This window comes from Coregonus clupeaformis, chromosome 5 (assembly GCF_020615455.1).
Source record: "Coregonus clupeaformis isolate EN_2021a chromosome 5, ASM2061545v1, whole genome shotgun sequence".
Taxonomy (NCBI): Eukaryota; Metazoa; Chordata; class Actinopteri; order Salmoniformes; family Salmonidae; genus Coregonus; species Coregonus clupeaformis.
In genome coordinates this window covers 6,858,465-6,871,166 of record NC_059196.1, presented here as the reverse complement: position 1 = coordinate 6,871,166, position 12,702 = coordinate 6,858,465, and the positions used below count along the sequence as shown (strand labels likewise).

The 12,702-nt window shown below is 46.6% G+C and overlaps 1 protein-coding gene across 3 annotated transcripts in view; it reads left to right on the top strand.

Moving 5' to 3' along the window:
* LOC121559873 (replication protein A 70 kDa DNA-binding subunit-like) overlaps window positions 1-12,702 on the top strand; it is a 62,384-nt gene that overhangs the window by 33,054 nt on the left and 16,628 nt on the right. For all 3 annotated transcript variants that reach the window (XM_041872951.2, XM_041872950.2, XM_041872945.2), the window contains one exon: window positions 9,295-9,427. In XM_041872951.2, coding sequence (XP_041728885.1) covers window positions 9,295-9,427 — 133 coding nt within the window. The remainder of the gene's footprint in view (window positions 1-9,294; window positions 9,428-12,702) is intronic.

Sequence of the window (12,702 nt, the reverse complement as noted above, 5' to 3'; positions counted from 1 at the left end):
CAAAAGTGGAGATTCAATCGATTCTCACCCAATGTGCTATTTTATTTACCTTCCAACAGCAACACCGGCCCCACACTCCACAGGGAAATAAGATGAAAGGAGGCTGAGGAATGAAAGGGAAGGAGACCCAATAACAATTCCAATTTATATTTTGGCACGTCTTGTGTGTCTTGACGTACTCAAATTCCACTTCCCTGTGCCTTGAAAAAACGTTGGGCCGCTGTAATTATTTTTGAGCGGATCAGAAGGCTTGATCTGCATAATGAGAGCAGTGAAATGTGACTACATAGCGGGAGGGAGAGAGGGGTGGCAAGTCAACAAAATATGCTGATATCTGCTACTTCACTGGGTGTCTGGGCTGTGGCGATTTCTGATCACAGCTTTATCTCTCCCTCACGACTACCCTTTGAAAGGTTGTTGTCGGGTCACTGTATCTGACATTTCTTGGAAACGGTTTTGGTCTGTAATATTTGTTTTTATAATATGCTAAACACCCTGTTCTACAAACCATTAATGGACTGAGCTATACAGAATTAGGACTAGTTGAGTATTTGAATGATATTTGGCCATTTACAAAGAGGTTATTCCCCAAACATAATGTGGTAGTAGTATTACATGCTTCCTATTCAAGATAATTCTCTACCATTGTCTGAGTGGTAGCTTGTCTCAAGCATTTTGCATTAAATTGTATAGCTTGTTTACCAATATGGCATTGGATAATGATGTGGATGTAGTGGAGAGACTTCGCAGGATCTCCAATGTTTCCGCCTGCTCACTTCAACAACGCAGGTGTTCCACTTCCTGCCCTCTGAGCTTCCTTCACTTTCTCGGATGTGTCTCAAATGTCACCCTATTCCCTATATAGTGCACTACTTTTGACCAGAACCTTATGGGCCCTGGTCGAAAGGTAGTGTACTGCATAGGGAATAGAGTGACATTTGGGATGTAGACACTCCAGTCACTTCTCACATGGACAGCCAGAGATAAGGAGCCTGTGTTGTGTTTTCCAGTGCAGAGCCTAGCTGCCGTGGGATGATGCAGGTCCTCAAGGACCAGTGGGCCACTGCAGGTTCGCAGGCATCCATCAATTAAGCGAACAGTTCAGAGGTTGCTGATATGAGTCCTGACCTCAGCCATTAGTCTCTCAGACAGTGGTGGACTAAGTCCTATATAACACTTCTGTACTGCGTGTGGCAGTGACCCAACCAGCACATTAGGCTACATGTTATGATATTGTTTTTGGACAATATTATATTGAACAAAAATATATACGCAACATGTAAAGTATTGGTCCCATTTTTAAATTTTCATATGCACAAAAAGCTTTTGTGCACAACTTTGTTTACATCCCTGTTAGTGAGTATTTCTCCTTTGCCAAGATAATCCATCCTGCTGACAGGTGTGGTATATCAAGAAGCTGATTAAACAGCATGATCATTACACAAGTGCACCTTGTGCTGGGGACAATAAAAGGCCACTCTAAAATGTGCAGTTTTGTCACACAACACAATGTCTCAGGTTTTGAGGGAGCGTGCAATTGGCATACTGACTACAGGAATGTCAAACAGAGCTGTTGCCAGAGAATGTAATGTTCATTCCACGACCATAAGCCGCCTCTAACATCGTTTTAGAGAATTTGGCAGTACATCCAACCGGCCTCACAAACGCAGACCATGTGTAACCGCGCCAGCCCAGGACCTCCACATTGTCTGAGGTGGGGGTGCTGAGTAGTATTTCAGCCTGTAATAAAGCCCTTTTGTGTGGAAAAAGTAATTCTGATTGGTTGGGCCTGGCTCCCCAATGGGTGGGGCTATGCCCTCCCAGGCCCACCCACTTATTGACTGATTTCCTTCTATGAACTGTAACTCAGTAAAATCTTAAAAATTGTTGAATGTTACATTTTATATTTTTGTTAAGTATACAGTGGGGAGAACAAGTATTTGATACACTGACGATTTTGCAGGTTTTCCTACTTACAAAGCATGTAGAGGTCTGTAATTTTTATCATAGGTACACTTCAACTGTGAGAGATGGAATCTAAAACAAAAATCCAGAAAATCACATTGTATGATTTTTAAGTAATTAATTTGCATTTTATTGCATGACAAAAGTATTTGATCACCTACCAACCAGTAAGAATTCCGGCTCTCACAGACCTGTTAGTTTTTCTTTAAGAAGCCCTCCTGTTCTCCACTCATTACCTGTATTAACTGCACCTGTTTGAACTCGTTACCTGTATAAAAGACACCTGTCCACACACTCAATCAAACAGACTCCAACCTCTCCACAATGGCCAAGACCAGAGAGCTGTGTAAGGACATCGGGGATAAAATTGTAGACCTGCACAAGGCTGGGATGGGCTACAGGACAATAGGCAAGCAGCTTGGTGAGAAGGCCACAACTGTTGGCGCAATTATTAGAAAATGGAAGAAGTTCAAGATGACGGTCAATCATCCTCGGTCTGGGGCTCCATGCAAGATCTCACCTCGTGGGGCATCAATGATCATGAGGAAGGTGAGGGATCAGCCCAGAACTACACGGCAGGACCTGGTCAATGACCTGAAGAGAGCTGGGACCACAGTCTCAAAGAAAACCATTAGTAACACACTACGCCGTCATGGATTAAAATCCTGCAGCGCACGCAAGGTCCCCCCTGCTCAAGCCAGCGCATGTCCAGGCCTGTCTGAAGTTTGCCAATGACCATCTGGATGATCCAGAGGAGGAATGGGAGAAGGTCATGTGGTCTGATGAGACAAAAATAGAGCTTTTTGGTCTAAACTCCACTCGCCGTGTTTGGAGGAAGAAGGATGAGTACAACCCCAAGAACACCATCCCAACCGTGAAGCATGGAGGTGGAAACATCATTCTTTGGGGATGCTTTTCTGCAAAGGGGACAGGACGACTGCACCGTATTGAGGGGAGGATGGATGGGGCCATGTATCGCGAGATCTTGGCCAACAACCTCCTTCCCTCAGTAAGAGCATTGAAGATGGGTCGTTGCTGGGTCTTCCAGCATGACAACGACCCGAAACACACAGCCAGGACAACTAAGGAGTGGCTCCGTAAGAAGCATCTCAAGGTCCTGGAGTGGCCTAGCCAGTCTCCAGACCTGAACCCAATAGAAAATGTTTGGAGGGAGCTGAAAGTCCGTATTGCCCAGCGACAGCCCCGAAACCTGAAGGATCTGGAGAAGGTCTGTATGGAGGAGTGGGCCAAAATCCCTGCTGCAGTGTGTGCAAACCTGGTCAAAACCTACAGGAAACGTATGATCTCTGTAATTGCAAACAAAGGTTTCTGTACCAAATATTAAGTTCTGCTTTTCTGATGGATCAAATACTTATGTCATGCAATAAAATGCAAATGAATTACTTAAAAATCAAACAATGTGATTTTCTGGATTTTTGTTTTAGATTCCGTCTCTCACAGTTGAAGTGTACCTATGATAAAAATTACAGACCTCTACATGCTTTGTAAGTAGGAAACACTGCCGATTTTGCAGGTTATCAAATACTTGTTCTCCCCACTGTATATCCATTGACTCAAAGTATCGTTTTTATTTGTTGCTACTGTAGGTAGTGTTAGCTACCGCTAGTCAGCTGTACCTGCACCAAAACTTCGTAGTTTGTTCTCCATCTTTTTTTAAATAGTGAGCCAACATATTTTTAGCACTTTTTTTTTATTTAGCTAACTGATCAAAACTAATTTTCTCATGCTCTCTTGTCTCTCTGCAGCAGACATATAGTGAGCAATATATTTGGGACCTCAAATTGCAAAAAAAATCGCAGTATTGAATTGCAATATAGAATCGTGAGAATCGCAATACATATCGCAATCATATCGTGAGGTCCCTGGCAATTCCCAGCCCTACATGATGGTTACGGTCTAAGGATGGAATAGACTCTCACATATTGTAAGGAAGTAAAATGTTGTACTGAGAACAGAAATGTATTTTTGCTTTTCAAGTAGTACGGAGCAATATGTTGATTTAAAACTAGGTTAGTAGTGAATGATTTAGTGATTTAGGCCTAGCACATCAGTGCTTGTTGAATACTTTCAGTACTCAGGAGAGAAGGATGTTGATCATCAGAGAGCCATGCTTTCAGCAGTCTGCATCCTAAATTTCACCCTGTTCCATATATAGTGCCCCATAGGGCTCTAGTCGAAAGTAGTGCACTCAATAGGGAATAGGATTCCATTTGGGATGCAACCGATCTTTCCACAAATGAAGAGGCCTTTTATGTGAATGTATTAATCTTGCAAGCATAGAAAACCCAGAGCTTTTTACAACTGAAGAACTAAGGCAAGCTCTGTAAGCCTTTTGTAAGAGCCATGCTCTTGGAAAAAAACAGTTTTGCAAAGTGTAGGTGTCTTAATTTGATACATTTTGCTGCAGACTCTTGGGATTTCCGTAAGTATCTATCCTACCCTGGGTAAGCTGTTGACTGAAACCCATGCAGTGGATCAGTGGTTCTGCTTAGCCTATTCCTGTGTGTGCTGGACTGAAACAACGCCACTCTCCCTTTTAATGTCAAACTAATTTATCTTATGGAGAGAAAGTGTTTAATTTCCTCAAACAAGAATGCTGCACTACGCAGCAATTATCTTGAGCCTTGATTTGGTTCTGAGCTCCATAATAATATATATTATATGATTCCCTTGTCTTTGAAATAGACTTCTACAGATTGCCATGAAATCTGTTCTTTTTTGGGGAGAACTGGGAATATGAGCTATTGTGCATGAAAGACATGGATTTGTCTTTATGGAGAGCATCAAATGCGATTCCTGTGGTGCTGCAGTAATTTAGGGCACTGTCTTAGCCCCTCTCTATTGCATAATTGAAATGCTTAAAGATAAATTTAGCTAGATTAATGAAAGTGTTCCTTACTCAACTGGTGCTGTTTTTTTCCTCTGCTTTCTGCAACTTTGGTACATGCTCATTTGGTGCCCTCATTATTTAGGCATTTGAAAGATGCCTAACGATAATTTATTTACCTTATCATAAACCACATCTACTTAATTATAGCTTAGTCTAGTCAATTACCCTGCTCTTCCTCAGTATCAAGTAACATACCCTGAAAATGCCTTGACTGCTCAGTTGCTATTTGGGAGGATTTAGATAAAATCTAATTTTGTTTCTCAAATTTTGTTCTACTTTGTGTCATAAGCAAACCTTAACGTGAAATGTTTCCCTACTGATCCTCCGGTGCATACAGTAGCAGCCTTTGTCCGTTAGATGGCATCACAGACACATCTGGAGTGGCTCCTGTCCACTCTCTCTCTCCTATCTGACTGGACAGCTGTCTGTCTGTCACTCCCATCTTCTTGTAATTCTTTGCCTTCCTGACATATCGTCTTGTTCCTTTCCTCTTGTTGTCCTCATTCCTATTGCCGTTGCTCACTTAGTGACACTTGGCCACTCTCACTCTTTCTGTTCGGTGGTGTTCTCCTGCAGTCCTCTTCACTGAGTCATCTGATCTCCCTTAACACTACAGACAGACAGGATGCGTCCCAAATGGCACCCTATTCCCTTTACAGTCCACTACTTTTGACCAGAGTCCTATGGGCCCTGGTCAAAAATAGTGCACTATATAGGGTGCCACTTGGGATGTGGACACACTGCTACCCACTAGTGGAGCTGCTCTGCTCACAGCGAAAATATATTTGTCCTTTGCACTTGTTGCCTCCAATGAATTAAATAGTCAAAACTTTTTGAGTGCGGACCCTCTGCTAATGAAACAGCGCACCAGTTAGTGATTTCAAGAACCTTTTGATTGCTCTCCTCTCCCTCGCTCACACACTGGAAGCTGGACGTGTGCTGTTGCTGTTCAGTAGTTCTGCCTAGATTCTGCTCAGTGCTCCAACATAACTATTAATATGTTTTTAATTAAACAAGTTGCTTAACTATGTGGCAATGCTACTTGGTCTCTCCTCATATTCCCTCTTTCTCTTGTTATCCCCGCTTAGTTCCCGCCTGGCGCATGCTTAATCTGTCCTTTTGTGAAATTAAAAACCTTTCAGACAATTTGGAAATGTTATGTTGGAATAGAATACATGGTCATATTTACATCCCTGTTGACATTGATGATTACCCCATGTACTGCATCATTCAACTTCACAACTACAGTGAGTGAATGCTTGAGCTGATCTCATGGATGACTAATCATATTTGTTGTATGTTGTCTGCCAGTCAGAAACCCACCACGAGAGCCATAGCTGGAGGCAGGGAACGAACAGAACAGTGCTTACAGAAGGGTTCCTGTCATGCATAGCTGCTCTTTCTCCTTCCCTCTGTCACATGCTCTCTGTCATGTCTCCCTGCCGTCCTGTCCTGCCCTTGGCCGTATGGCTCGTCGTGACGTGTGACGGGGTAGCATGCTATGCACATGAATCTGTTATTTTCCCTTCTCTTCTTCTTGTCGATGTTGTCTCTCTCTTCGTCGGTTAGTCTCACTTCATCCACGCTCGGAGCATCTCCCTGCCTGCTGCCTGTCTGTCAGTCCACTGTTGCACATCTTCTGCCAGTTCTAATTTGTCCTCCTTTTATCTCCTTCATCAAGCCCACTGACTTACTGTACCCTGCCTGTTGTAGCCTGTCTGCCTTTACAGTCTGCCTTACATAGTCTCCTGGGTATCTTGCTTAGCATTTTGTTCATTATTTGTAACTGTCAAATATAACGTCTTGAGAAATCAGATGTACATTAAGTCAGCCCTGTCTGGATCTGAAAACACCATAAATGTTTCATTCCTTTCATTCTATTCCAGCCTATTTCTCTTGGCGAAACACCAGCAGCTTCATGAAAGGAGTTGTTGGTAATCAGAAAAGTATTTTCTGGTGGATTTCAGAACTAGGTTGATGTTGTTTTTAATGCATCATCAGCCAGGTGTTTTTGTTCAGACCCCCTATCAGTACAAACACCAGTAGAATTATAACAAAGTAGGGATGCTAGTACAGAGATGAGGGAATAGGTGCCACAGGAAAGAATTACACACATTTTTCGGTGGAGGGGTGGGAGGGGAAATTGGCAGAGGCCATAGTGGCCGGGCCACATGCTCGCAGGCCATTAATGGGGATATTTTCAATTAGTCATGCTTCTAAGCGCAAGGTCCACTCCCTGTATTTACAGCCCCCCCCGAAGCACTACACAATAACTCCTAGCAATAGATTAGTCAGCTCTATTGATCTCTTGCACCATTCCAACCTGAGTGCTTTTTAGTTTTCCCCCTCTCCCCTGCTCTCCTCCCTGTCCCCTGTCCCTACTCTCCATCCCTCTCTTCTCTCCTTCCCCCTTGTCTTGTGTGAATCACCTGGAGGTAACGCTGAGTAAAAATTGGTTTCTGATTCCCCAATCACTGCTGTTGATTCATTTCACAGCCACTCTCTCTGCCACTCAGCCTGCTTGGCTCTCAGCACAGACTATTTCTGTGTCCCAAATGGCACCATATTCCTTATTTAGTGCACTATTTAAGAAATAGGGTGCCCTTTTTAGGATGCAACCTAGCTCAGCTTTGTCAAACAGGGATGGCTATGTTGGCCAGGATGGGTTTTATTAAACCACTACTGGTAGACAACAGACAAGTCACTGGGCTACAAGACAGTGGTCGACAAGGCACGGCTACAAGACAGTGGTCGACAAGGCACGGCTACAAGACAGTGGTCGACAAGGCACGGCTACAAGACAGTGGTCGACAAGGCACGGCTACAAGACAGTGGTCGACTAGGCACGGCTACAAGACAGTGGTCGACTAGGCACGGCTACAAGACAGTGGTCGACTAGGCTACAAGACAGTGGTCGACTAGGCTACAAGACAGTGGTCGACTAGGCTACAAGACAGTGGTCGACTAGGCTACAAGACAGTGGTCGACTAGGCTACAAGACAGTGGTCGACTAGGCTACAAGACAGTGGTCGACTAGGCTACAAGACAGTGGTCGACTAGGCTACAAGGCACTAGGCTACAAGACAGTGGTCGACAAGGCACTGGGCTACAAGACAGTGGTCGACAAGGCACTGGGCTACAAGACAGTGGTCGACAAGGCACTGGGCTACAAGACAGTGGTCGACAAGGCACTGGGCTACAAGACAGTGGTCGACAAGGCACTGGGCTACAAGACAGTGGTCGACAAGGCACTGGGCTACAAGACAGTGGTCGACAAGGCACTGGGCTACAAGACAGTGGTCGACAAGGCACTGGGCTACAAGACAGTGGTCGACAAGGCACTGGGCTACAAGACAGTGGTCGACAAGGCACTGGGCTACAAGACAGTGGTCGACAAGGCACTGGGCTACAAGACAGTGGTCGACAAGGCACTGGGCTACAAGACAGTGGTCGACAAGGCACTGGGCTACAAGACAGTGGTCGACAAGGCACTGGGCTACAAGACAGTGGTCGACAAGGCACTGGGCTACAAGACAGTGGTCGACAAGGCACTGGGCTACAAGACAGTGGTCGACAAGGCACTGGGCTACAAGACAGTGGTCGACAAGGCACTGGGCTACAAGACAGTGGTCGACAAGGCACTGGGCTACAAGACAGTGGTCGACAAGGCACTGGGCTACAAGACAGTGGTCGACAAGGCACTGGGCTACAAGACAGTGGTCGACAAGGCACTGGGCTACAAGACAGTGGTCGACAAGGCACTGGGCTACAAGACAGTGGTCGACAAGGCACTGGGCTACAAGGCACTGGGCTACAAGGCACTGGGCTACAAGGCACTGGGCTACAAGGCAGTGGTCGACAAGGCACTGGGCTACAAGGCAGTGGTCGACAAGGCACTGGGCTACAAGGCAGTGGTCGACAAGGCACTGGGCTACAAGGCAGTGGTCGACAAGGCACTGGGCTACAAGACAGTGGTCGACAAGGCACTGGGCTACAAGACAGTGGTCGACAAGGCACTGGGCTACAAGACAGTGGTCGACAAGGCACTGGGCTACAAGGCAGTGGTCGACAAGGCAGTGGTCGACAAGGCAGTGGTCGACAAGGCACTGGGCTACAAGGCAGTGGTCGACAAGGCACTGGGCTACAAGGCAGTGGTCGACAAGGCACTGGGCTACAAGACAGTGGTCGACAAGACAGTGGTCGACAAGACAGTGGTCGACAAGGCACTGGGCTACAAGACAGTGGTCGACAAGGCACTGGGCTACAGGGCAGTGGGCTACAGGGCAGTGGGCTACAGGGCAGTGGGCTACAAGACGCCTCTATGTATTACACTTTACTTCTTTGTCTTCTCTTCTATTGTGATTGATGGAGTTGTTTCTGCAGTGACATGTTGACCAAAGGTGTGTCTGTCCGTCCAGGTATGACAAGGAGGGCCACTCTATGGATGGCCAGTCTCTGACGGAGGCGAGGACAGGTGGAGGAGGAGGAGGGAACACCAACTGGAAGACCCTGGCTGACATCAAGACGGAGAACCTCGGACACGGAGACAAGGTTTGTTACGCGCACGCACACATACAGTTGAAGTCGGAAGTTTACATACACTTTTAGGTTGGAGTCATTTAAAACTCATTTTTCAACCACTCCACAAATGTCTTGTTAACAAACTATATAGTTTTGGCAAGTCGGTTAGGACATCTACTTTGCATGACACAAGTCATTTTTCCAACAATTGTTTACAGACAGATTATTTCATTTATGATTCACTGTATCACAACTCCAGTGGGTCAGAAGTTTACATACACTAAGTTGTGCCTTTAAACAGCTTGGAAAATTCCAGAAAATGATGTCATGGCTTTAGAAGCTTATGATAGGCTAATTGACATAATTTGAGTCAATTGGAGGTGTACCTGTGGATGTATTTCAAGGCCTACCTTCAAACTCAGTGCCTCTTTGCTTGACATCATGGGAAAATCAAAAGAAATCATCCAAGACCTCAGAAAAAACACTGTAGACCTCCACAAGTCTGGTTCATCCTTGGGAGCAATTTCCAAACGCCTGAAGGTACCACGTTCATCTGTACAATCAATAGTACGCGAGTATAAACACCATGGGACCACGCAGCTGTCATACCGCTCAGGAAGGAGCCGCGTTCTGTCTCTTAGAGATGAATGTACTTTGGTGTGAAAAGTGCAAATCAATCCCAGAACAACAGCAAAGGACCTTGTGAAGACGCTGGAGGAAACGGGTACAAAAGTATCTATATCCACAGTAAAACAAGTCCTATATCGACATAACCTGAAAGGCCGCTCAGCAAGGAAGAAGCCACTGCTCCAAAACCGCCATAAAAAAGCAAGACTACGGTTTGCAACTGCACATGGGGACAAAGATCGTACTTTTTGGAGAAATGTCCTCTGGTCTGATGAAACAAAAATATAACTGTTTGGCCATAATGACCCTTGTTATGTTTGGAGGAAAAAGGGGGTTGCTTGCAAGCCGAAGAACACCATCCCAACCGTGAAGCACAGGGGTGGCAGCAGCATGCTGTGAGGGTGCTATGCTGCAGGAGGAACTGGTGCACTTCACAACATAGATGGCATCATGAGGAAGGAAAAATGTGGATATATATTGAAGCAACATCTCAAGACATCAGTCAGGAAGTTAAAGCTTGGTCGCAAATGGGTCTTCCAAATGGACAATGACCACAAGCATACTTCCAAAGTTGTGGCAAAATGGCTTAAAGACAACAAAGTCAAGGTATTGGAGTGGCCATCACAAAGCCCTGACCTCAATCCTATAGAACATTTGTGGGGCAAAACTGAAAAAGCGTGTGCGAGCATGGAGGCCTACAAACCTGACTCAGTTACATCAGCTCTGTCAGGAGGAATGGGCCAAAATTCACCCAACATCTTGTGGAAGGCTACCGAAAACATTTGACCCAAGTTAAACAATTGATGTAATGCTACCAAATACTAATTGAGTGTATGTAAACTTCTGACCCACTGGGAATGTGATGAAATAAATAAAATATGAAAGAAATCATTCTCTCTACTATTATTCTGACATTTCACATTCTTAAAATAAAGTGGTGATCCTAACTGACCTAATTCAGGGAATTCTTACTCTGATTAAATGTCAGGAATTGTGAAAATCTGAGTTTAAATATTTGTCTAAGGTGTATGTAAACTTCCGACTTCAACTGTACAAACATACTTTTTTAATTAGACAAACACATGTACATCAAACAGTCTAAAATATTGCTTTTCTTTGTTGACTTGATTCAAAGCAAGAATATTCAAGGACAAACAAAGACAATATGGAATGCAAGGGATCACGTCTTTGAAAGCAGCATCTTAGTCACTAGAGGAATACTGGAACCTTGTCAAGGATTCTCTTCTCTTGGTTGGCAGTCATGATGTTAACTCAGAGCGACTCATTAATTGACTGTGTTGCTGGATCCCGAGCTTATTTTTAAAGCAGAATCCTAGCTTGTTTGTGTCAAATGAGACCCTGTTCCCTACATAGTGCGCTACTTTTGGCCAGGGCCCAATTGCACCCTAGTCCCTATGGGACCTGGTCAAAAGTAGTGCACTATATAGGGAATAGGGTGTCATTTGGGATGCACCCTACTGTGTTCTGATGTTCTCCCTTTCATTAATCATCACCATAGTAGGTGTCCTCTGCGGCCCTCTCCCTACCTAGGTATATGCTTTATGTGAAGTCACATTTATGAAGAGAAGAGGGGCTCCATTCATTCAGCTTGGTAATGAAGTGATTGCTCTCAGATAAGTCAAGTAATATGTGTACTTGTAATTTCAGCTTATTGGGAGGGAGAGAGAGAGAGAGAGAGAGAGTGAGAGAGAGAGGTGGAGGGAGGATGGGGCTGGGAGGAGAGAGGGGGAGGGAGGATGGGGTTGGGAGGGGAGGGAGGATGGGGTTGGGAGGGGGAGGGAGGATGGGGCTGGGAGGGGGAGGGAGGATGGGGCTGAGAGAGGGGGGAAGTAGGATGGGGCTGGGAGAGAGAAGGGGGCGGGAGGAGGGGCTGGAGAGAGAGTGGGAGGGAGGGAGGTTGGGGCTGGGTGAGGGAGGATGGGGCTGAGAGAGGGGGGGAAGTAGGATGGGGCTGGGAGAGAGAAGGGGCGGGAGGAGGGGCTGGAGAGAGCGAGGGAGGGAGGATTGGCTGGGAGGGAGGTAGGATTGGCTGGGAGGGAGGGATGTTGGGGCTGGGAGGGGGGTCTGGAGAGGGGGGAGGGAGGATTGGCTGGGAGGGAGGGAGGATGGGGCTGGGTGAGGGAGGATGGGGCTGGGTGAGGGAGGATGGGGCTGGGTGAGGGAGGATGGGGCTGGGTGAGGGAGGATGGGGCTGGGTGAGGGAGGTTGGGGCTGGGTGAGGGAGGATGGGGAGGGAGAATGGGGCTGGGAGAGGGTGAGGGGGGGGAGAATGGGGCTGGGGGAGGGAGAATGGGGCTGGGAGAGGGTGAGGGGAGGGAGAATGGGGCTGGGTGAGGGGAGGGAGAATGGGGCTGGGAGAGGGTGAGGGGAGAGGGAATTGGGCTGGGAGAGGGGGAGGGAGAATGGGGCTGAGAGAGGGTGGAAGTAGGATGGGGCTGAGAGAGGGGTGGAAGTAGGATGGGGCTGGGAGTGAGGGGGGAAGTAGGATGGGGCTGGGAGAGGGGGAGGGAGGATGGGTCTAGAGAGAGAGGGAGGGAGGATTGGCTGGGAGGGAGGGAGGTTGGGACTGGGGGAGGGAGAGGGGGAGGGAGGATGGGGCTGGGAGAGAGGGAGAGGGGAGGGAGGATGGGGCTGGGAGAGAGGGAGGGAGGATGGGG